Here is a 26,122-nt window from a genome sequence, read left to right on the forward strand (position 1 = left end):
TAGTCACACTCTCTCAGCCTCACCTACCTCACAGGGTGTCTGTTGTGGGGAGGGGAGGGGAACATGATTGTAAGCCGGTTTGATTCTTCCTTAAGTGGTAGAGAAAGTCGGCATATAAAAACCAACTCTTCTTCTTCTTCCCAATGTACAGCACAAAGAAAAGCAAAACAGTACAATCCCATTATGTGCCTCCTTCCTCAGCTGCGTTTAAGAAGTTATTTTTAGACTATGAAAACAAATAACGATACGTCTTTTCACAGCCACCTCTGCAGTCCATTTATGACTGGTGAGATCTTGACAAGTGTTTTCCCCCACCCACCGTCACCATTCATTCTTCCAGGGTTCCTGTCTACAGATTCTTCTATGCTGTAAGGGGGGGGGGGAGCTGCATACGAGCACCTCTCCCAGTGCAATTAATGATGAACATAACAGAGAGGGTGGAAGAAAGAAAGCACACACGGCCCCAAGCGTCTTACCTTTATGTGTTTGTAAGGAGGAGGTCTGCGCTCGTTTTCCTGAGTTTCTTTGGCTTCCCGCCGAAGTTTAATTTCTCGAAAACGTGCTTCAGCGTCTTGCAAAGCTTAATTAAAAAAAAAAAATCAGACATTTGGGGAACAAATTATTGTATCCATATGAACATACCGCAACGTATAATCCAGACGGCACTCATGGTATGCGTGTGAAAAAGCGCATTTTGTGGCTGACTGTCTCCCAAGGCAGCCTAGGGTTGCCAGGTCCCTCTTGGCCACCAGCGGGAGGCTTTTGGGGAGGAGCCTGAGAAGGGCGGGGTTTGGGGAGGGGAGGGACTTTAATGCCATAGAGTCCAATGGCCAAAGCGGCCATTTTCTCCAGGTGAACTGATCTCTATCGGCTGGAGATCAGTTGTAATAGCAGAACTCCAGATCTCCAGCTTGATGTAGTGGTTAAGAGCAGTGGTTTGGAGCAGTGGATTCTGATCTGGAGAACCGGGTTTGATTCCCCACTCCTCCATGTGAGCGGCAGAGGCTAATCTGGTGCACTCGATCTGTTTCCCCGCTCCTACACACGAAGTCAGCTGGGTGACCTTGGGCCAGTCACAGCTCTCTCAGCCCCACCTACCTCACAGGGTGTCTGTTGTGGGGAGGGGAAGGGAAGATGATTGTAAGCCGGTTTGAGTCTCCCTTAAGTGGTAGAGAAAGTTGGCATATAAAAACCAACTCTTCTTCTTCTACTCATACCTGGAAATTGGCAACCCTAAGACAGCCGCTTGGTGGCAGCTATTTAGTGGCCGACTGTCCCCCAAGGCAGCCGCTTGGTGGCAGCCATTTTTTGGCTGCACCGGCCACTCTAGTGTTAAAATTCCACAGTAGCCTGCAGGCTCAAAAAAGCTGGGGACCCAGTTAGCAAAGTAAGCAGAGATGGCCAAGTCGACGAGTTATGTAAATAGACGACCTAGCGAAGAGATTCAAAGAAACTGGAAATTATACAGTGTGTGTGCTTCTTAAAAGAAATGTTTAAAAAATTTTCCGTAATAAGGTTACGTCATTTATATTTAAGTAAAATGTGTAAGTGGAAGTTAGTCATTATTAATAAATAACTAATAAGTGATTACAGAAGATATAGTAAATTAAATGGTAATATCTGAGCTAGAAAAATGTATATAATCAAGTGGGGAAAGTTTATTATATTATGTAGGATATATTCAATGTGACTAACATATCATAGCCAACATAGGGAAGAATGTAGAGAATAGAAAATTTTATCATATATGGCCACTGGCCATCAGTTTACTAAAACAAATAAATAATAATACAAATACAGTGGATTAGCAAATAAAATATTAAAATAGATAATGGAATATACTTAAATATTTCGATTTAAAAGATAAGTAGCTGCTCCTTCTGATACCACATTAAACCTTATTTTCTTTGCATCAGGATTAAATAAATAGACTCTATATGACACATATTCATCAATTATCAGGTAACAGAAATGTAATTTTCTCTGCATTCGGGTATAATATTACTGCCAAAAATTTAGCCCTGGGGCCTTCATAGAATGGGCAAAATAGGATCATAGAATCACAGAGTTGGAAGGGACCACCAGGGTCATCTAGTCCAGCCCCCTGCACAATGCAGGAAATTCACAACTACCTCCCCCCCCCCACACAAGTAGTGAGGTAAGTCCTCCAGAGGTGAGGATCCACAAATACAGACACACTGATCCCTTGGTGTGGGGAAGAATGTAAGACAGTATCAAAATTGGTTATGCCCACCCAGAGAATGTATGTAATTAAATGTTGTAGATTTCAAGTCTGAAATGTTTATGTATTGTAATGTTGTTTGTATAGTATTGTCTGTATGTTTGCTTATAAATTTGAAAATAAAAACTTTTTTTAGAGGAAGAAGTTACTGGAAAAAAGAAGAGGAGGAGGAAGAGAAAGAAGAAGAGTTGGTTTTTATATGCCAATGTTTTCTACCACTTAAGGCAGAATCAAACCAGTTTACAATTTTCCCTCCCCCTCCCCACAACAGACACCCTGTGAAGCAGGTGGGGCTGAGAGAGCTCTATCAGAGCTGTGACTAGCCCAAGGTCACCCAGCTGGCTTCATGTGCAGGAGCGGGGAAACAAATCCAGTTCACCAGATTAGCCACCACCGCTCAGGTGGAGGAGTGGGGAATCAAACCCGGTTCTCCAGATCAGAGTCCACCGCTCCTAACCACTACGCCACGCTGGCTTTTAAAAAAGGTTGGGGACCCCTGCATTGGAGTATTATGTTCTCCTACAACAAACAGTAGTCACCAATTCCCCCGAGAATTTGTGGTGAAAACCTCTTCCCCTTTAAAGATGGCGGAGCTTTTGCAAATATTTATGCTTCTGATGACAAGATTATGTACAGTCAAAGAGTACAAGTGATTTGTACTTCAGAATGATTACACATTAGTACCCTTCTTGAAGACTTTTCCAATTCCTTTAATTCCCTGGTATCGACTTCCCCGGTCTCCTTCCATGTAGGGAAACACGCGGGCCTGATGCGTCCAGTAATAATCTTTCGAGCCAAAGAAAAACACAGGAAACTCTCCGATCTCGTGCTTCATTTTCTGAATATTTGGGGGGACGTTTTTCGGATGGCAGACTTCCGCAGGCCACCACCTACCACAGAAGCATGGCAAGAGAAGAAAGAAGCATTTGAGAACCTTGTTTTCCGGGACAGATGCTGGCAGTGGGTGTTCCATATTAATTCCATTATAAACCTTCAGCGAACCAAACGGGCTGGTCTCGCCCCTATTCCCAGCCACCCCAAGATCCTTTGCAGAAGGGGAGACAAAATGTGAAGAATAGAAGAGTTGGTTTTTATATGCCGACTTTCTCTACCACTTAAGGGAGACTCAAACCGGCTGACAATCACCTTCCCTTCCCCTCCCCACAACAGACACCCTGTGAGGTAGGTGGGGCTGAGAGAGCTCAAAGGGAGCTGTGACTAGCCCAAGGTCACCCAGCTGGCTCCGTGTGTAGGAGCGGGGAAACAAATCCAGTTCACCAGATCAGCCTCCGCCGCTCCAGAGTTGGGAGATCAGTCCTTTAGAGAGCCAGCAATGGACAATCTTTGAGGCCATGGGCTATGATCGTGAAGAGGCCGATAAGGTTTCAAATCAAAAGCACAGAACAAAGGTTTCAAATCATAGATCACGTAAACGCTCCATGTGGAGGAGGGGAGAAAGAGCCTTGGCTACTTACCGTGAAGGCTTCTTCTGCTCAGAGGGAAGAAGGGCATCTTCATGATGGGTGTTTCCTTTTCCTCTTATCTCGGGAGGCAGGAATCAAATATTTAAATTTTTCTGACCTCTGAGGGTAATCGCCCCCTTGTGATCAGTTAAAGACTTTCCGAGCCTTATATATTTAAGATAGACTGAAGAAAACATGTTAGTTATAATTCTATACAAGAAATAAGCTCCTAACAAACATTAACAACGAACTTTTAGGATAACTATAAGTCATGAACCACAAAGAACGTTTAACTTGAATTGAAGGTCAACTGGAAGTTAGATATAACCATGATTACCTGTAATTTTATTTTCTTTGTTTTATTTATATTTATTTTATTTGTTTTATTTATACTGACGTCTGGGCGGGCAAGATGCCCTTCGTCCCTCTGAGCAGAAGAAGCCTTCACGGTAAGTAGCCAAGGCTCTTTCTCGCTCAGAGGGAGAAGGGCATCTTCATGATGGGACATACAAGAGCTGTCCCCACCCTTGGGAGGGTTAGACGTCCTGAAATATACTTGCAATACTCGTCTGCCTAAGGTGGCATCTGCTGACAAGTATAGATTTAATTTGTAGTGTCTCACAAATGTGGACACCGAGGACCAAGTTGAGGCCTTACATATCTCTTCCATAAAGCTCGGCAGTCGAAGGCTGCTGAAGTAGCCGCACTTCTTCCCAAGTGGGCAGTAACGCCCGCAGGAGCAGGTAGGTTACTTACTCTATAAGTCTGTGTTATGTATAGGGTGATAGTCCTACTAATGGATGCCCTGGACATATGCTTGCCCTTGTCAGGTGGTGAGATATGAACGAATAAGGAGTCAGAGTTCCTAATAATTTTAGTAAGATAAATGTAAACAGGTAGCGCCCTTCTTAGGTCTAGCTAGTGCCAGACCTTCTCCTTAGGATTCTTGTGGTTAGTGCAAAAAGATGTAAGCACTATGTCCTGCTCCCTGTGAAACTTGGAGCTGCATTTTTGTCCTACCTCAGTGAGTGGTTCGAATGGTAGTTTTCTGAGTGCTGTCAAAACTGTGTGCAGGCTCCAGTTGGGAACCTGTATCTAACAGGAGGAGCTAAACAACTGACGCCCCTTAAAAAGGTGTTTGGTGTTTGGTTAAGCGGTATCCAGATACCTTGGGTACTATGGTAGCTATAGATGCCAGTTGCCTTTGTAGAGTGCAGGTAGCTAGCCCTAAGCTCTGTCCCTCCTGATGGTTTCCTTGTTGCCAATATGGTAGTGACGACCACCGGGCTATAGCCTAGGGCTATAAGTCATCTCCTTTCAGTGCCCATGCGGTCAGTTTGTGCCACCCTGGAATGGGATGGCATATTGGGCCTTGTAGAGGGAGATCTTGTCTGTCTGGAAGTCTCCAGTGGTTCTGTATGGACATCTGAATTATAGATGGGAACCACGGTCGTCGCAGCCAATATGGAGCTATGAATCTGACTGATGCCTTTTGAAGTCGTACCATTCTCAATACCCTTGGTATGAGAGGGAGAGGGGAATACACGTATAGTAGGTCGTGTGGCCCTGGTGACATTAAGAGGTCCGTTTATTCCGCCCCCTGTTGACGGAACCTGGAATAGTACCTTGGCAGCTGGTGGTTGATGCTGGATGCAAACAGATGAATATGTAGCGTGCCGAATCTCTGAGTAATAAGTTGAAAGACCTCTGGATGTAGAGACCATTCTGCCTCGCTGAGGGTCTGTCTGCTGAGCCAGTCTGCTTGTATGTTGACTCTGCCTTGAATATGTTCCACTGATTTTGATGAGAGGTTGGACTCGGCCCAAGGAAAAATGTAGTCGCTTCTGAGGATCGCCCTGATTTCTAGGGCACTGATGTGAAGATTCTGTTCTTTGATGGTCCATGTTGCTTGCGCCGTTGTCCCTTGAGTGTGGCTTCCCAACCTGACAGACACACGTCCGTGAAGATTTGAATCGGTGTTGGACGGAGATACCAACTTCCTTTCGTCAAATTCTGAGACTGAAACCACCATACTAGGCTTGATCTGACTTCCTCGGTCAGGATGAGATTTCGGTCACTTCTTCCTTGGTATATCTCTTTGGTACGGCCTTAGGAACCATTGAAGAGGTCTTGCTCGTAAGCGTGCCCCTTGAACTGCGGGAATGCATGCAGACATGTGACCCTTCAGTTTGGTCAAGGACATGAGAGAAGGCGACCGGGAATTAATCGCTTTCTTTGCTAGAGATGAAATGTTGTGGATTTTGTCCACTGGGAGTTATAAGGAGTTTGTCAGTGTGTCTATGTCCATCCCCAATCTCTCTCAATCGTTGGGATGGAACTAAGTGGGTCTTTCTGAAGTTGATTATGACCCGTGTTCTGTTAACCTCTTCAGAACTCCCTCTGAATGATCTATGCTCTGCTATTTTGAGGTTGCGCAAATCAGAATGTCTTCTAAGGTGCATTCTCACACCCTCCTTGCGCAGTGATGTGACTGGTGTGCCCAGAACCTTGGTGAATACTCGAGGAGGGGCGATGTTAACCCGAATGGTAAGGCTCTGAATTGGAAGAGGTGTCCCCTGTATGGGAACCGAAGGAAACAACTATGTGCCGGGTGTATTAGAATGTAAGAAAATCCTTTTCTCTGAGGACCTGTATGACTGACTTTAGTGTCTCCATCCTGAAGCGCTTTAATGGGATAATCTGTTCAGAAACTTGAGGTCTAGGATGGCTTTCCATCCGCCGCCTTTGTTGGGAACAGTAAAGAATACTGAATAGACTCCCAATGCATGCTCTAATGGAGAGACTGGCTCCATCGCCTTGATGTCTAAGAGGCCTCTGAAGTTCTATGTATTTTGTTCTGGTTTTTTGGATGTTGGAGAAATTACTAGTCGATGTGAAGGAGTGTAAGAAAAACTCTATCTGATAGCCTTGTGAGATAATGTTTGTGACCCAGAGGCCTGGTTGGGAGGTGACAACTGAGGGTGTAATAGACTAAGCCTGCCTCCCACTGGCTGGTGGCTGGCGTCACTGTTTGGTTGGGTGGTCGGGTTTATCCCCTTTATTGCCCTGGAAGGTGGAGAATTTTGGAGATTTATTGAATCGTCATCCTTTACGAAAGGAGCTGCGATTCTGGTTCCAGTGGTTTCTAGGTTGATCAGGTCTGTATCTTTGAAGTATGTGGTATGCACGAAAGGACACAGAAGGAGTGATCCCTTGGATTCCTTGCATAGAATCTTGTCTTTGGTCTCCACTGATATGGGAACCAAATTGTCTCCAAGCAAGGTCTTTCCCTGATACAGGAAGCCCAAAGAACCAATTTTGATCTATATACTCCACTTGCCAGGGACGTACCCAGAGAGCCTTTCTGGCAGCTGAGGCTGTGGCTAGTGTTCTAGCTGCGTATGACATGTTATCTAAGGAGGACTCAGCTAGAAAGAATACCACTCTCGAAAACATGGATGACATGGTATCTAAGGTAGAATCAGCTAGAAGGATACTACTCTCAAAAAACATGGATGCCCTTCTGGCATCTGATGCTGTGGTTAGTGTCCTAGCTGCATATGGCATGGTATCGAAGGTCAAATCAGCTAGAAAGAATACCACTCTCAAAAAACATGGGTACTCTTGTAGAGGCGTTTCTTTCTTCCTGTGGAAAAAGTTGATATAACTTCCTAGTCCAAATTATTGCCACTCTGTATACTAGGGCAGATATGATAGAAGCGCTTGATAGTGAGTGCCAAGGCCTCTGAGCATTTATGCATGCTAACTCTGCCTTCCTATCTATAGGGTCCCTAATCATGGCAAGGTCATGTAACAAGGTTGGAGGGGTGAAGGCAGTGACAGGTGGTTCTACTGAAGGCACTTTTAGAATTTCAGAAGCACCGTTAAACAAAATATAAAAACTTCCTAGAGGCTGTGGAGCATTGTATGGATGCCATTGGTTTCTCCCACTCTGCTTTCAACAGAGTTAGAAATAATCAAGCGCTGGCACAAACCTATCTGGAGTCTTTTCTCCCACTCTGAGTCCTCTGAGAGATCAAGAGTAGCTAGGGTTTTATGCCAATGCAGAACAAAATCTTCTGCGTTAAATACCATAGACAGTCTGGGCACCAATTGGCAATTTTGGGGCCCTGAATTAGCTTTCAGCGCTGCTTAGGTGGGCCAGCATGTACTCTCTTGGTACTACCTGGACTGGCTCACCAGGATCTCAGGCAGAGGTCTTCCACATCACCTACTACCAGAATTGGCCACTGCATGCCAAGCCGATGCTCTGCCACTGAGCCACAGCCGTTCCCCTGCTTTGGTTGATATTCTGCCCTTCTAACGATCAGATTACTGTTTGTGGTGCTGGAGGATGTGATCCCTACGATCCCTGCATGGATGGGGAAGGATAAGGAGGTTGTACTGCCCTTCAGCCATCTGTGAAGGCGTTTTTAATCAGGGCGGAGAGCTCTGCTCTTACAGGAGTAAAACAGGCTGCATCTATGAGGGGGGGGCAAAGTCACCTTACCGGCAGTCGATGTCTCCGTTGATGCTTCCCGTCCTTGAATAATAATAGGCGAGCCGCCTGAGGACGGAGCATTGCGAGGCAAAAGGCGAGCCGCCAGCCTCCTTCATTTTCCCCTTTTGTGCTGCGTGGGAGAAGCGGCTACCGCCGCTGTGTTCTCCTGGCTGCTTCCTGCTGTGAACTGTTGATGCTTCCCGTCCTTGAATAACAATAGGCGAGCCGCCTAAGGACGGAGCACGGCGAGGCAAAGACGAGCGGCCAGCCTCCTTCATTTCCCCCGTTCGTGCTGCGTGGGAGAAGCGGCTACCGCCGTTGTTTCCTCCCGGCCGCTTTCTGTTACGATCTGGCAGTCGCGTCTTTCAGGCGCGGCAGAGCAGCGTGCGCTTTGCAGCAGGCGTTTGGCGCGCTTGTTAGGGGTCGAGCCGAGCCGTTTGTACTTGCCTGCGCCGTTCTTGCCGCTTTCGCCCTTCCCTTTTGAGTTTGGTCCTCAGGTCACCAGAGTGACTGTCCGAGGGTTCATATAATTGTAGTGGTAAGGCCACTAGCAGGCTAGGGTCTAAATCGGCAGGCGCTATATAGCTGTCCTGATGCCGATCCGCCATTTTGTTTTGGCGGGAAAAGACCCTTCTGAGGAGAATAGGCAGAAAATTAAGACAGTTAATAGAATTGAGTAGTAGTTAGGTATAGTTTAAGTTTGTTAAAATAAGAATATTTTTAGGTCTAATAAGTAAGGTTAAGGTTTCTCTATTGTGTTCTGTAGCAGAGAGCTGCTAGAAGGCTGCTCTCCCGTTCAAGGCAGGAAATAGAACTGATCACAAGGGGGCGTTTACCCTCAGAGGTCAGAAAAATTTAAATATTTGATTCCTGCCTCCCGAGATAAGAGGAAAAGGAAACACCCATCATGAAGATGCCCTTCTCCCTCTGAGCGAGAACCAAACCCGGCTCTCCAGATCAGAGCCCACCGCCCCAAACCACTACCCCACGCTGGCTCTCACGCTAGCAATTATTAACATGCCAGATCCCTTCAAAGATCTGATTTCAAGAAGTCTTCACCTGTAATTTCCTAGTTTGACCCAAATTATATCCTGAAAGTGGATTTTCTTCCCTGACTTGCAGTCGTTGCAATACCAGCTTCCGTCTGGCATTTCAATGTTTAAACAATCTGGGTGAAATGCGGCCGGACACGACTCGCAGCACAAAAGGCTTCCACCTGCACAAACACACCAAAAAGCACAATAATTAGAAGAAGAAGGAGAGTTGGTTTTTATATGCTGACTTTCTCGACCTTTTAAGGAGAATCAAACTGGTTTACAATCACCTTCCCCTCCCCACAACAGATACTCTGGGAGGTAGGCGGGGCTGAGAGAGTTCGGAGAGAATCATAGAGTTGGAAGGGACCACGAGGGTCATCTTGTCCAACCTCCTGCACAATGCCGGAAGTTCCAAATTACCTCCCCCCCCACACACACCCCATGCCCTGACCTGGATGGCCCAGGCTAGCCTGATCTCATCAGATCTCAGAAGCTAAGCAGGGTCAGCCCTGGTTAGTATTTGGATGGGAGACCACCAAGGAAGACCAGGGTTGCTGTGCAGAGGAAGGCACCGGCAAACCACCTCTGTTAGTCTCTTGCCATGAAAACCCCAAAAGGGGTCGCCATAAGTCGGCTGCAACTTGAAGGCACTTTACACACACACACACCACACACCCCTACTCCATGCCCAGAAGATGCCCAAGATGCCCTCCCTCTCATGATCTGCTTAAGGTCATTGAATCAGCATTGCTAACAGATGGCCATCTAGCCTCTTCTTAAAAACCTCCAGGGAAGGAGAGCTCACCACCTCCCGAGGAAACCTGTTCCACTGAGGAACAGCTCTGTTAGAAAATTCTTCCTAATGTCTAGGTGGAAACTCTTTTGATTTAGTTTCAACTCGTTGGTTCTGGTCCGACTTTCTGGGGCAACAGAAAACAACTCGGCACCCTCCTCTCTATGACAGCCCTTCAAGTACTTGATGATGGTTATCATATCCCCTCTCAGTCTTCTCCTCTTCAGGCTAAACCCAGCTCCTTCAACCTTTCCTCATAGGACTTGGTCTCCAGATCCCTCACCATCTTTGCTGCCCTCCTCTGGACACGTTCCAGCTTGTCTACATCTTTCTTAAATTGTGGTGTCCAAAACTGAAAACAATACTCTAGGTTAGTCTAACTAGAACAGAGAACTGTGATTAGCCCAAGGTCATCCAGCTGGATTCATGTGGAGGAGGGGGGAAGCCAACCTGGTTCACCAGATTAACCTCCACTGCTCATGGTCCCCCCACATCTTCTGGGTATGGAGTAGGGGTCACTGGGTGTGTGTGTATGTGTGGGGGGGAGGTAGTTGTGAATGTCCTGCATTGTGCAGAGGGTTGGACTAGATGACCCTGGTGGTCCCTTCCAACTCTGTGAGTCTATGATTCTTGGCAATCTGTCATATATGCAGAAGCTGCTTTCTTGTACCAACCAAGTGTTCCTCACCGTATGGCCTGAACCAGGAGACCTTGGGCTCCTAGACCAGGAGTTCTCAACGTGGTGCCCATGGGGCTCCTGGTGCCCACTAAGCATTTTTAGAAAGTAGGTGGGGCCAGATGGAGGTCTCTCACCCAGCATGGCTTCCGATTGGCCATTAAGAGATCTGACCGTGCAGGTTAAAATCATGTTTCAGCAGCAGGTGTCACCACTGCTTACCCAAAGCAGCTTACTTGGAACCTGGCCTTCATATGCTGTGGAGATAGGGCTGGGGTAGCCATTTCAGTACTGGCAAGCATTATTTTATTTTCATGAATAAAATTTTTTCTGAGATAAGGAAATTAATGATAATTTAAGACACTGCTTTACCACCAATACAGGCACCCCCCGGCGCTTGTCTTCATCCGCACGCTACACCTAAATGAGTTTAGAAACGGAAATATTTAATTCTAACAACGCATTCCTGAGCTCTAAGGGCGAAAGCCCTTAGGAGGCCAGGAAGGCGCTGCGCCGGCGTTAGGCCCCCCCCCCCCGTGCCGGCATCCGGGCTACCTACGCCGGTGTTAGTGGCCCGAAACGCCTGGCGGGAAGGTCCGGACGCTGGTCTCCGGGGGCTGCCGCGGCAGCACCACCCCAGGACGCCATTGGGGCCTTCTACCAGCGTCCCACTGGAGTAAAGGTCTACGCCAGCACCCTGGGAGGTGTTTCAGCGTCCCAGAAGGCATTCCCAGGGTGTTCCAGGGGGGAGGTGCTGCTGTTAGACGGCCTCCTGTCCCCGTTCGCCCCAGGGACACAGGCAGTGAGAAGAGCAAGGCTGTGCCTGCTTTTTAGCAGGCACAGCCTCGCTTTTCTCTATGGGGCGAAAAGTTTCACATAAATTCCACACAAAAAAGACTCTAAAATGCTTTTTATTTTGCTTTTTGGTGTGCAGGGAATGGCTTAGGAGGCAGTAGGGCAGCGCCTCCTCCCTGCCATCCACACACGCCGCATCTCAGGAATGAGCTGTAAATATAACTATTCTCCTCCTCTCCTCTGCATTTTAAGTAGAAAATCAAAGCATTTCAATATAATAGTAGAACACTTGAGGAAAGAAATGCACCACTCACCTGCATCGTGGCTTGAACCGAGGAGCAGAAGTGGCATTTAAATACATGCTATATCGAGATTAAGAAATTTAAAAGCCTGCCGGTTTACTTACCTTTTGAGCACACAAAACACCAGCTTACATTCACGTGCGCGTGGTGGCTTTTCCCTTTGGTGACAGTAAAGTGGTTGGTGCAAATGATGCTGCTCGAATTGATCACCTCGCAACCCGCGGCAATGCAGCCATCGCCGGCGTGATAAGCCACAGGGCAGCGGATGCAGCGCATCATTTTGCCTGGCGAAAATAAAAGAGCACACATCCTCTTTTAGGAACACTGACTGAAAAATTGGAAGCCACAGCTAGAGAAAAATGGTGGGGGGGGCGGAGGGACTGTAAGCTCCTGACCCTTCGAACCAGAAATCACCACAGAGTCATATAGAATCCAAGCAGATGGCTTTTACTGGTCAAAAAGGCAATACAGTGCATACAGGGAACTATGGCAGCTATGAGAGTCTCACTAGCTGAACGATAATATAAGGCAGTAAATGGCGGGAGATTACAAAGCATCAGCAACGCATAAACAGAGTACACTTTCCCAGGAGTAGCATTCCCAGGCCTTGGTATGTGTGGTCGACCTTGAGGCTAGACAGTACAGCACAGACACAGAAACAATACTGAAACCGAGATAGCAGCCTGACATCCTGCTCCCCTTAAGGCCCCCTCCCAGTCTGTAAGGGGGTTGGTCTTTCCGGGTAGGCAGTGTGAAAGGCATTGACGAGTTTGGGGGCGGAGACATCTCGTGCGCGAACCCATTCGTCGTAGGCAGGGGGGAAGTGTTTCCAACGGACCAAATACTGTAGGTTTCCATGGTGAATACGAGAGTCAAGGATTTTGGAGATCTCGAAGTGCTCCTCCCCCCCCACCATAATGGGTTGTTCGGGAGGCGGATCGGGATGCCATTGTGGAGAAGCAGTATGGGGCTTCAGGAGGCTAATGTGGAAAACGGGATGTACACGCCTCAGGGCTTTGGGGAGAGCTACTTCCACTGTGACGGGATTTATGATCCGTGTGACGGGGAATGGGCCAATGAATTTAGCATTGAGCTTAAGGCACGGACGGGTGGAACGTAGATTTTTAGTGGAAAGGTAGACCAATTTACCCACTCGCAGATCACCCCCGGGGGAACGATGTTTATCGGCTTGTGCTTTGTATTTGCGCTTGGCTCGGTCGAGATTGCTAACGAGCCAGGGCCAGGTGGTACGGAGGGTGTGTGCCCAGGAGGCAACGTCAGGATCTCCCTCCCCCTCCACATTATTTCTGGGAGTAACAGGACCGAAATCCTGTCCATACACTGCATAGAATGGGCTAAAACCTGTAGATTGATGTACAGCATTATTGTAGGCATATTCTGCAAAAGGTAATAGTTCCACCCAGTTATCTTGGTGGTAGTTGACATAACAGCGTAAATAACATTCAAGTACAGCATTGACACGTTCAGTTTGACCATCTGTTTGGGGATGGTATGCAGTAGACAATCCTTGTTCTACCCCCACCAACTTGAGAAATGCTTTCCAAAACTTAGAAACAAAGCCACTGCCGCGGTCACAGATTATTTTGCGCGGAAACGAATGTAATCTGAATATATGTGACACGAAGAGGCGGGCCAATTTTTGAGCAGAGGGGATCCCTGCGCATGGAACTAAATGGATTTGCTTGGAAAACAAATCAGTAACAACCCATAATACAGTTTTTCCTCCGCTGATAGGGAGATCAGTCATAAAGTCCATAGCAATCACTTCCCATGGTTTGTTGGGTGTTTCCAGAGGTTGCAGTAGCCCCAGGGGTTTGCCCTGTGATCGTTTCACTGTGGCGCAAACAGGACAGCTGCGAATAAAAGAGTCAATATCGGAACGCATCCCCCCCCCACCAAAATTGTCTGCGCAATAAGTGGAGAGTCTTTAGAAATCCAAAGTGTCCAGCTGTTTTTGCTCCATGAGCTAAGTGTAAAACGTCTTTTCGGAGTGCTTTGGGTACATACAATTTAGAGTCTTTGTACCAAGAGCCCCCCTGTTCTATTACATCAGGGGGTAGGATGTGATTAGAGCGTTCTGAAAGGCAGTGGTCCCGAAGGGTATTCAAAAAGGATTCGGAGATGGGAACCTTGGCGGGTACCCCCCCCCGCTACAGTGGCCTTAGGAACTGCTATGGGGGTAGTGCTTACGTGCGGTGGTGCGCAGATTGCAGGCGGCAGGGCGGCCGGTGGGGTTGGAGGGGTGGAATCGTCGGTTCGTTGTTGCGGGGGCGATTGGGTAGCTGATCGGGTTGGAGGAGCTGGAGAGCTGGATCTGGGGTGCTGTTGCTGAGATCGAGTTTGTACGGCTAGTACAGGAAGGGCTCCCCTTTGCGTAGGGGTGAACAGAGAGTCGGTTGGCCTCTCGAGTTTTACCGGGTATTGCGGCAACCGGGAGAGGGCATCTGCGAGAACGTTTTGTTTCCCAGGAACATGCTTTAGGACGAAACGAAACTGAGCGAAGAATTCCGCCCAACGTTGTTGTTTCGCTGATAGTTTATGGGACCCTGTGAGGGCAGCTAGATTCTTGTGATCGGTCCAAACCTCGAAGGGGATTTTGGACCCCTCTAAGAATTGTCTCCATAGAGTCAGTGCATGATGAACGGCCGCTGCCTCTTTTTCCCAAATGGGCCAGTTCAATTGTGCGTGCGCAAATTTTCTCGAAAAGTAAGCGCAAGGGTGAAGGAGACCATCCGGACCTTTCTGGAGGAGGGCCCCTCCCATAGCTACATCGGAGGCATCGACTTGCACAATAAACATTTGGTTTGGGTCCGGGTGCTGTAGTACGGGTTCGGATGTGAAGAGGCGTTTGAGGGCCACAAATGCGGCTTGGCATTGATCAGTCCACAGGATTTTTGCGGAGGGTAAGGTAGTCGCGTTTGCTTTCCCTTTGGTTTTTAGGAGATCAGTGATGGGTAGGGCCACTTGGGCGAAGTTAGGGATGAACCCTCGATAAAAGTTCGCAAACCCCAGAAACTGTTGTACTTGCTTGCGGTTGGTGGGGGGAGTCCAATCGAGAACGGCTTGGACTTTGACAGGGTCCATGCGAAGACCTTGGTGGGAGATTATGTATCCTAAAAATGTGAGCTGGTTTTGATGAAACTCGCATTTAGCCAGTTTTGCAAAGAGTTGGTGGTTGCGCAGGCGCTGCAGAACTTCTCGGACCAGAGTTACATGCTCTTCCATGGTTTTTGAATAAATAAGAATGTCATCCAAATAAACCACCACCCCACGATACAGTAAGTCATGAAGGATTTCGTTGATCAGTTGCATGAAGACCCCCGGGGCCCCTTTTAATCCGAACGGCATCACGAGGAATTCATACATTCCGAAACAGCTAGAGAAGGCAGTGAGATGTTCATCCCCTTCTCGGATGCGGACTCGGTAGTAAGCTTCCACCAAGTCTAACTTGGAGAATACCCGGCCCTCCTGTAACTGTCCCAAAATATCAGAAATTAATGGGATAGGATAGGCGTTGGTTTGGGTGACTGCATTGAGTTTTCTGAAGTCAATGCATAGATGAAGGTCGCCCTCCTTCTTTCGGACGAAAAACGCGGGGGCCGAGTTCGGGGCATTCGATGGGCGAATGAACCCTCTGGCGAGGTTTTTGTCTAGGAAGTCCCGGAGGACAGTGCGCTCGGAAGCGCTCATAGGGTAAATCTTGCTTTTGGTTAATGTGCAGTCCTTGACCACCTCAATTGCACAGTCCGAGACCCGGTGGGGGGGCAAGGCATCACATTCTTTAAGGTCGAAGACATCCGCAAAGTCCCGATATACGTCAGGTAGGATTGGAGGTGCTGGGACCTCGGAGGTTAATGCTGGGACGGGCGGATATAACAGCGCAAAGTTTTGCCGGTGTTGGTTGCACATGGGACTAGCAAAGGAGATAGTGTTTGTTTCCCAGTTAATACTGGGACTATGTCCTTTAATCCAGTTAATACCCAAGACTACTTCAAAACGGATAGGGGCTATAGTGAAGTCTATTTGCTCCCAGTGGGAGCCAATTCCCATTGCCACCCCTATGGTGCGGTGATCAACTGGACCTCCCTGGAAATGGCTCCCGTCCATTTGGGCAAATTGGACAGGGGCGGGTAAAGCCTCAGATTCGGCTCTGAGTGCAGCAAAAGTGGCTTCGCTTATGAGAGTGCGACAGCAACCGGAGTCGATGAGTGCTTTGACGGGTAGTTGGGGGCCACCGTTAAGGTGTTGTAAAACTGCATCCACGTAGACGGTGGAGTCCACTTCTTTGATTTTGGTAGGAGCATTCGGTTTAGCAGGAGGATCTGCAGAGGTCTGTGGAGACGCTCCACTCACCACAGACCGGAGCCGTTTTTTGACAAGTCGAGGGGAGATTCCAGGTTTAAGGCTGGAGAATTCCATGGGTTTTCCTCATCCGAAGAGGGAAAGTTGTCCCCCAATGGGGCACTTATAATCCGAGACCCGGCGGGGTCGTTTGTAGTAGGCAGGGAGGCTGGGTCTCCAGCATGGAGTGCAGAGGGTGTGGGTCTTCCCGGAGCTGCGCTGCGGGTGGCCGCGGTGCCTCTGCGTGGTGGACGACCTCTGGCTCGGGTTATCGTGCTGGGACGAAATAATTCAGGGCGGTGCGGGCAAACAGCTGTAAAGTGGCCCATTTCTCCGCAAGTAAGACAGGCACCTCTTTGAAATCGGGCTTCACGTTCCTGGGGCGGACGTGGAGGATTTCGTGGGACGGGCGGTGGTGCCTTGGATTGGGGCTTTTGGGTGCCTTTTTCCTTGTGCTTTTGACGGACTAGAGAAATAAAGCGTCGGCAGCTTTCCACTTCCTCGGCCAATAGAATCCACTCTTCAAGGGTATCGGGATCACCCCGCATGTATGACCAGTTCAGAACATCAGGGTGCAAGGCTTCCCTGAAATGGTGAATTAGGGTGGTTTCGGGCCAACCTACAATTTTACTTGCTAGTCGTTGAAATTCATCGGCAAACTCTCGAACTGTAGCAGAGCCTTGTTTTAGTTGTAAGAGTTCCGCTTTGGCTCGTTCCCCCAGGAAGGGGTCCTCAAACCTCCTTCTCAGAGCAGTCATGAAGTTGTTGAGGGAACGGATAGCACGAGAGCGGGTGTCGAACTGGAGAACCATCCAGTCAGCTGCTTTACCTGTCAGAAGGGAAGCTACGTAACGCACCCGGCTATCCTCCGTGGGGAAAAGCTGCCCTTGTTCTCGCATATAACTGTCCACTTGATGCAAGAAACAAGGCAGAGTCTCAAGAGATCCGTCGTACGTAGTTTTTAATTTGAGTTGCTTCCAAGGGCTGGGCGCAGGCTGGCCCGGTTGCACGGGTGGTCCGGGTGGAGGAACAACGGGAGCTCCGGGAGGCAGGAGTGGAGCAGGCACATTAGCGGGTGGCTGGATGGGCACCCCCTGACCCGGTATCGGAACGGGCTGTGCCTGGGCTATCAGGGTTTGTTGTAATTGCCTGTTATCCTGAAGCATACGCTCCATTAGCTCTTGGAGTTGATCAACACGGTCGGAGAGGTCCCGATTCTGGGCTCGTAAGAGGTGAACATCCTCACTTGGGCCACCAGTAAGATGAGGTTTACTGGTCCGGAAGCTCGTGGCCCATTGAGAGCTGTCTCCATATAGATCCTCGTCCTCGGACTCTCCTGAGTCTCGACGTCGGTCAGCCAGGCGGCATGCGCGTTGGGTCGTGCGCGACGGGACAAACGCCGGGGAAAAGGACAGACCTGATAGCCCCTGTACAGTGTCCTTGGGGCGAGTATCCATTTTCGCCCGATCCCTAACCCTTGCTGCTGCCGCCTTGGCTGCTTCATCAGCTTCTTTATCTTTTGCGACCTTAGCCGCTTCGGCGGCTTCCTTATCCGCAAGAACTTTGGCGTTCTCAAGTCTCAGGGCAGCCTCCGCCGTAATGCGCGGTAAAAGTTCTGTTTCCAGGAGTGTGAGTATGGGGTCGGGTTCCCCGCCCAGCAATGGTTGTATTCGAACCGCCAGTGCGGGTGCATCGGCTCCAAAAGTCGAGGTCAAAGATTGAGCCAAGGTGGTTACCGGGGTGTCCTTTGTACATTCCACAAGGAGAAGAGCGGTGCGAATAGCGATCCGCTTGGCTTCAGCTTGACAGCTGGCCGCATCCGGTATTAGGGAAAAACCCTCTGGCGGGGCTCCTGCCATGGCAGAACTAGAGGAAAGAGTCTCTCGAGAAATAAGATTGTCCAAAAGTCCAGTTAGTACTTGTAAATCCTCAGTTGCCAACCGGGCATCGTCCAGTAATTGATCCAAGTCTTGAAGATCTAAACGAGTATCAGTATCCTCCGACGTCAACATCCAGAGAATCCCTTTTAGAGATCGCCACTGTTCCTGTACCAGTCCCCTCAAGCGGCAAACCTCTAGGGTAGTCCTGAAAAGTTCAGCGACTATGTCCTGTAACAGGGTGGGATCCTTCCGAGAGGAATCCAGGGTAGTAGGTCACTCGGAGAGCCTCCCAGCTCCCATCCAAGTGGCAGGCGAACCCCCCTGGGCTCCAGCCTGACTAGTAGTACAATGAAGAAGGTGAAGGATAGCTGCCATAATGTAAGCTCCTGACCCTTCGAACCAGAAATCACCACAGAGTCATATAGAATCCAAGCAGATGGCTTTTACTGGTCAAAAAGGCAATACAGTGCATACAGGGAACTATGGCAGCTATGAGAGTCTCACTAGCTGAACGATAATATAAGGCAGTAAATGGCGGGAGATTACAAAGCATCAGCAACGCATAAACAGAGTACACTTTCCCAGGAGTAGCATTCCCAGGCCTTGGTATGTGTGGTCGACCTTGAGGCTAGACAGTACAGCACAGACACAGAAACAATACTGAAACCGAGATAGCAGCCTGACAGGGACGGGAAGCAGTTTGGAGGGGAAAGCAGTGGAGGAGTAAGAAGAAGAGTTGGTTTTTATATGCCGACTTTCTCTACCACTTAAGGAAGAATCAAACTAGCTAACAATCACTTCCCGTCCCCACAAAAGACGCCCTGTGAGGTAGGTGGGGCGGAGAGAGCTGTGACTAGGCCAAGGTCACCCAGCTGGCTTCGTGTGTAGGAGTGGGGAAACCAACCCGGTTCACCAGATCAGCCTCCACCACTCATGTGGAGGAGTGGGGAATCAAACCCGGTTCTCCAGATCAGAGTCCACCGCTCCAAACCACCACACCACGCTGGCTCCACTTTAAAGAAGCAAGGGGAAAAAAGAAATACCTTTGAATACTTTGGGACTTGAAGGATTTGTAACGTGACAGTTCGCACAGCTGTGGAGAGGGCATCGAAACCCTCTGTTCTCGAACACCGTCAGGTGGAATTTTTTCACACAGGTTTCATGGTAAAATTTCCCACAGTGGGACACGGTGCAGCGCTTCACTTCTGATTTTTTCTCTTTACACACAAAACACTTGTGGATGCCTAGTAAAATATATATATTAAAAAGCAAGTTGAATATCGCTCTCTATAAAGCCTAGGACAAAACCAGATTAATTTCTGGTAGGTAATGACAACGTCAGGAACCAGAATACTTCTGTTAATCACATTTAAAAGAGCTGGTCAACAAAGAAGTAGCCACAGCTAATATTTCATCATCATAATCACCACCTTCATTGACCAAACCATAGTTATAAAACAAGATTACAAAACCAAATACTCTATAAAGGTAAAAGTAGTCCCCTGTGCAAGCACCGGGTCATTCTTGACCCATGGGGTGACATCACATCCCAACGTTTACTAGGCAGACTTTGTTTACAGGGTGGTTTGCCAGTGCCTTCCCCAGTCATCTTCCCTTTACCCCCAGCCAAGCTGGGTACTCATTTTACCGACCTCGGAAGGATGGAAGGCTGAGTTGACCTTGAGCCGGTTACCTGAAACCAACATCCATTGGGATCGAACTCAGGTCGGGAGCAGAGCTTGGACTGCAGTGCTGCAGCATACCACTCTGTGCCACGGGGCTCCTGAAATACTCTATAGAAGCATTAAAATAAAATTCTTAGTAATATTATCTAGGGGTGCATACAAGCAGTGAGCGTATCCTTGATACAGGAGGTAATCTGGCTACTTGTTGAGTAATACAAAGAAGAGGAGTTTGTTTTTACATGCTGACTTTCTCTACCACTTAAGGGAGAATCAAGCCAGCCACCACCACCACCCAGTCCCAATCTGGGCTGGCGAGGCATGGCCCGGCCTAAAATGGAAAGAGACAGCTCTTTGCCAATGGACAAGGAATCAGTTAACCTACAGTAATATTTTAAAAGCTATCTCTCAGTGATACAGCCATGAATACCCCTTTCCTCCATGAACATGTCCACTCCCCTCTTAAAGCCTTCCAAGTTGTCAGCCATCACCACATCCTGGTGCAGGGAGTTCCACAATTTAACTATGCGTTGTGTGAAAAAATACTTCCTTTTATCTGTTTTGAATCTCTCACCCTCCAGCTTCAGCAGACGACCCTGCGTTCTAGTATTATGGGAGAGGGAGAAAAATCTCTCCCTGTCCACTCTCTCCACACCATGCATAATGTTATAGACCACTATCATGTCTCCCCTTGGCCGCCTTCTTTCCTACAATTAATTTGTATACCGTATATACCCGTGTATAAGCCGACCCGCGTATAAGCCGAGGTGCCTAATTTCTCCCCAAAAATGGGGAAAAATTAGGCACCCGCGTATAAGCCGAGGGTCGGCTTATAACTCCCCCCCCCCCCGCAGGCTTACCTGACCGGCTCCTGGCGGCTTAAAGCGGCGCGGGCCCGGTGGGGGCGGCTTTCCTGCAGCCGCAGGAGGCCGCCCCCAGGCCGCTCCGGGCGGCGGAAAGCGGCACGGGCCCGGCAGCCTCCCAGGCAGGCCCCGCTGGCCGCTCCCAGGCCGCGGGAAGGCGAGCGGGCCGGCGGCGGCGGCGGGGGGGGGGGGGGTGGCGGCAAGGCCTGCCTGCTCCCAGGCCGCGGGAAGGCGAGCGGGCCGGCGGCGGGGGGGGGGCCAGCGGCGAGGTCTGCCTGCTCCCAGGCAGGCCCCGCTGGCCGCTCCCAGGCCGCGGGAAGGCAAGCGGGCCGGCGGCGGGGGGGGGGGGCAGCGGCGAGGTCTGCCTGCTCCCAGGCAGGCCCCGCTGGCCGCTCCCAGGCCGCGGGAAGGGGCGCGGGCCGGCGGCGGGGGTGGGGGGCGAGGCCTGCCTGCTCCCAGGCAGGCCCCGCCAGCCGCTCCCAGGCCGCGGGAAGGGGCGCGGGCCGGCGGCGGGGGGTGGGTGGGGGGGCGGCCGCGAGGCCTGCCTGCTCCCAGGCAGGCCCCGCTGGCCGCTCCCAGGCCGCGGGAAGGCGAGCGGGCCAGCGGCGAAGGATGACGGCAGTGGTAAGTTTTCCCTCCTCCCTCCTCCCCTACCGTATTGACCCGCGTATAAGCCGAGTTGGCTTTTTTCACCCCTTTTTTTGGGCTGAAAAACTCGGTTTATACACGAGTATATACGGTAATAATAATTGTAGGAAATAATTTTCCTACAATTATCTTTCAACTCTGGGAACAACTAGACTCAAGCGGTGCTTGAATCATAAAGGTGGCCGTTTGTGCAAACAAAAACACATACAAATACTGCCGGCCAGCATGAGAAAAGACTTGCCTGAAGAGCATTCGCTACAGACGAAGCGTCCTGAGGATTTCCACGGGAGCCCTGTGCACCCGGCATGGAAGGCACCGCAACACCGTCCTTCACACAGCAGCAAATCTCCAGGCTTTTCACAAAGCTTTAAGAGAAAAGTTCAGAGTTAGAAGTACAGAAAGCCGACGGGTTGCTTGCTGCTCCTCGGTTACCTTTCACGCACGCCTTTTCCCTGTATGACACCTTTAAGATCAATCAATCAAGTTTCATTTCGATACGATATCAGCTCTGAATAAAAATCAAAGTTGTGTTTAAAATAATAAAATAAAATAATAAAAGTTGATTCTGGGAGGGATGGTTTGAAGAGGAGGAGGAAAAGCTCTTCTATGGGGAAGGGTTTTCAATTAGCCGTTTAAGAATCCCACTAGACCGGAGGCAAAATTTGGCTACTTGAATGGTTATCTCCCAAGAGGAGTCTGCTAAGAGGAGGGAAACTTTAGTCACCTTTAAGATTACATTTACACAACTTAAAAACAAGAAGAAATTCCAGAGTTGGAAAAATGGCAAGATAAAATGGCAGAATATGTAGTGATGGCGAAATTATCCAATCTGGAAGGCAGAACAATGGAAGAATTTCAGAAGAAATTGGAGTTATATTTTGATTGCATAAAGTAGAAATCATAATTCAGTAAAGAAGGGTGGAGGCATATTAATACGTAAAAGAATAGTAATATAAAGGCAGCAGATTTACAGTGTATGTGAAAAAATCTAGTTTAGAGCAAATGAAGAATAAAAGTAAAGCACAGAATGGGTAATATGAATTGTATTCAGCACTGATAGACAGCTTGAAGAGCAGTGGAAATACTGACAAAGAATTTAGATAGATCATTAATTAAATAAATTAAACAAATATCCAGCATGATATGAATGATTAACTCAAAATGAACTCCCTGGAAGACTGATTATACTGTATGCATGTGTACGATTGAGTATGTTACGTGTGTTTTTCTTTTTTTGAAAATCTTTAATAAAAATCTTTTTTTAAAAAAAGATTACATTTACATTACACGTTAACTTGAAACACAACCCAAGCGTTGCCCGGTCATCATGGAAATACATTATTCAACCTGGCATTATTCCAACCGCTTGCCTAGCTGAAATTTGTGTGTGTTTGTGATTCACACTTTAGAGGCGCCTAGGTAATTCAGGATAAGGTTCATATGATTTTATAGGGCTCTTTTAAAATGCTTTCATGCTTTTATTGATTTAATAGGACGTTTATAATTTTGCAAGCCACTCTGAGCCCGGTTTAGGCTGGGGAGAACGGGGCAACAAATGGAAATAAATAGAATGCAGGATTCTCCTTACCACAAATCCTTGGCAACCGAGTGGGTTGGAGGGCATTCGCGAACACTTTGGTGCCCCTTACACTGGTTGGGAGGCAATGTAAGTTCTTAATCGCTTTCTTGGGGGGGGGGCTCTTATCCTATTTCCAGACTACACTGGAATAACAGGGAATTCTGACTTGCAAACAAAAACTAAAGGCAAGAGAAGACCATTCACTCATATATTAACTCGATAAACCCAGCCAATACGGTCAAATTCATTTAACTGAATCCTAGCACACCCACTGGCAGTCTTCAAGCGGCGGCTGGACAAACACTTGTCAGGGATGCTTTAGGCTGATCCTGCAGAGTAAAAGGGTTGGGCTAGATGACCTCTATGGCACCTTTCAACTCCATGATTCTGTAAGTCAAGTGGCCGAGTGAATGACCCTCTTGTAAACTCAGAGTCAGGGTTACCAGCCTCCCAGGTGGTGGCTACAGATCTCCCGCTATTACAACTGATCTCCATGTAACAGAGATCAGTTAACCTGAAGAAAATGGATGCTTTCGAAGGTGGACGTGAGTGGGTCGCGAGACTATACAGAAGAACACCAGCCACAGGTAAGCAACCTGTTTTTCTTGCTCTCTGTGCATCACACCAATTAGTATTGTCGAAGGCTTTCACGGTCAGAGTTCATTGGTTCTTGTAGGTTATCCGGGCTGTGTAACCGTGGTCTTGGAATTTTCTTTCCTGACGTTTCGCCAGCAACTGTGACAGGCATCTTCAGAGGATTAACACTGAAGGACAGTGTCTCTCAGTGTCAAGTGTGTAGGAAGAGTAATATATAGTCAGATAGGGGTTGGGTTTGAGCTGAGTACTGTCCTGCAAAAGTAATGTGCTAATCATTGTCCTGTAAGTATCAAGATAATGCGCTAATGAGGGTATGGTATGTTAATATGGAACCTTTGTATCCTGAAGTGATCTGTTAATGTGTGTAATCCAAGGCTAATCTGGATGGCTATTGTTGACTGTTGCCTTTGTTAGTCTGGAGGTTTTCAGAACAGGAAGCCAAGCCTTATTCATTCTTAAACTCTCCTCTTTTCTGTTAAAGTTGTGCTGATGTTTATGAATTTCAATGGCTTCTCTGTGCAATCTGACAAAATAGTTGGTAGAATTGTCCAGTCTTTCAGTGTCTTGGAATAAGACCCTGTGTCCTGTTTGTGTCAGTCCATGTTCAGCCACTGCTGATTTCTCAGGTTGGCCAAGTCTGCAGTATCTTTCATGTTCTTTTATCCTTGTTTGTATGCTGCGTTTTGTGGTCCCGATGTAAACTTCTCCACAGCTGCAAGGTATACGATATACTCCTGCACAGGTGAGGGGGTCTCTTTTGACTTTTGCTGATCGTAGCATTTGTTGTATTTTCTTGGTGGGTTTAAACACTGTTTGTAGGTTATGTTTTTTCAAAAGTTTCTCCATCCTATCAGTGACTCCTTTAATAAATACTCAGCTCAAACCCAACCTCTTTCTGACTATATATTACTCTTCCTACACACTTGACACTGAGAGACACTGTCCTTCAGTGTTAATCCTTTGAAGATGCCTGCCACAGTTGCTGGCGAAACGTCAGGAAAGAAAATTCCAAGACCACGGTTACACAGCCCGGATAACCTACAAGAACCAACACCAATTAGTGTTTACAAGGTTACTTCCTCTACTGGTAGGCGCATTAGATACGAACATATGAGGAACTTGCAAGACTGCAGTCCGAAGTAAGTTGTCACTTGTGTATATGCGGGTAGGGGGTTTGAGTGTCTGTTGGTATTATGTTACTGTATTTGTATTTTAAAATAGAGCATGCATGATATCTCTGACGAAGACTCTGCGAAACAGGAGACTACCGGAATCCTGTCATCTGCATCAGGAGTTCCATCTTTTTGTCTGGACATTATAAACCTTGGCAATGCTTTGTCCGGATGTATCAGCTCTCACAGTTTATGACAAGGATTGTCTATTGACCTTTCTGTATGATACTTTGTGGTGTGACATTACACTGTATTGTTCCGTTGCATTATTAGTATTGATTCTTGCACATTCATAGTTGCTATATTGTGTCATTTCTGGCCATTGCTGCTGTGAATATTTTTCATAGATACTGTGGTAAAAAAGGTAAAGGTCCCCTGGTCAAGCACCGGGTCATTCCTGACCCATGGGGTGATGTCACATCCCGACGTTTCCTAGGCAGACTTTATTTTCCGGGGTGGTTTGCCAGTGCCTTCCCCAGTCGTCTTCCCTTTACCCCCAGCAAGCTGGGTACTCATTTTACCGACCTCGGAAGGATGGAAGGCTGAGTCAACCTTGAGCCCTCTCTATCATGAGTTAAGATCTAAGACTATCCAAGAAATTTTAAGAAATAATATAGGGCTACCTGATAAAATTTGTATCCAACGACTACTAGAAGATATTAACCCACAAACTTCGAGATGCGTGGCCAAATTTTGTGTTGCTATACATAAGGCCCAAAAGGATGCAATTTACAAAAATAGTAAAATTGGATAAATATTTTAGAAGCTAGCTTATTTGACTTTTTAGATATGGTATTTTATTGGAATATTTTATTTTGTGGACTCTTTGTCTGACTGATAGTTTTTATTACAAATTTATGTTACTTCTGATTAGATGTGTTCTATTTTTTGGTCAAATGATCGTAAAATAAAAAAAAAAACTAACCAACCTTGAGCCGGCGACCTGAAACCAATTTCCATCGGGATCAAACTCAGGTCATGAGCAGAGCTTGGACTGCAGTACTGCAGCTTACCACTCTGCGCCATGGGGCACAGCAGTTTTTTCTTGTGTTTTTTATACAAGCGTGTGATTCGGCAGCTTCATGTGTGACTGGTACGCTCCATTCCCAACTGGTACATTTTGCCCTTTTTTGCCATGAGCTGGGGAGCGTGGGGCCTCACATGTGCCTGTTTCCCACCCCTAGTTAATTCGTTCCCCCTGCTATGCCTGGGCAGAAGAGCAGAAAATAGCTCTACATGGTGGAGAAGACAGCATGTAGGGTCTTCACCAACTGCAAGGTAGGCAAGTTGGGCCAAGGAGGCTCAAGGCTTGTCTCGAGACTCTTAGATAGGAAAGGACTGTGAGCTGTGGCTCTGGGGTAGATTGCTTGCTTTGATGTAGATCCCAACACGCAGCCACTTCCAATTCTTTTGTTATTTTTATATTTTTCCCATGCTTAGTATCTCTTTAAATACCAGTTCACAAAGTTTTCATAACACGATTATCAATACTAAACCACCATAGACAAAATAGATAAATGTCCACATTTA

The 26,122-nt window shown here is 47.9% G+C and overlaps 1 protein-coding gene across 1 annotated transcript in view; it reads right to left on the reverse strand.

Annotated features, from left to right (window-relative positions):
• The window catches only part of NSD2 (nuclear receptor binding SET domain protein 2), an 87,454-nt gene that overhangs the window by 17,823 nt on the left and 43,509 nt on the right, over positions 1–26,122 (reverse strand). Inside the window, exons 11-16 of the mRNA XM_056848868.1 lie at positions 21,486–21,609; positions 19,095–19,295; positions 11,914–12,093; positions 9,266–9,422; positions 2,927–3,132; positions 477–580 (exon numbers count right to left, since the gene is read on the reverse strand). Of these exons, the coding sequence (XP_056704846.1) occupies positions 477–580; positions 2,927–3,132; positions 9,266–9,422; positions 11,914–12,093; positions 19,095–19,295; positions 21,486–21,609 (972 nt within the window). The remainder of the gene's footprint in view (positions 1–476; positions 581–2,926; positions 3,133–9,265; positions 9,423–11,913; positions 12,094–19,094; positions 19,296–21,485; positions 21,610–26,122) is intronic.

Source organism: Euleptes europaea, chromosome 4, assembly GCF_029931775.1.
Source record: "Euleptes europaea isolate rEulEur1 chromosome 4, rEulEur1.hap1, whole genome shotgun sequence".
Lineage (NCBI taxonomy): Eukaryota > Metazoa > Chordata > Lepidosauria > Squamata > Sphaerodactylidae > Euleptes > Euleptes europaea.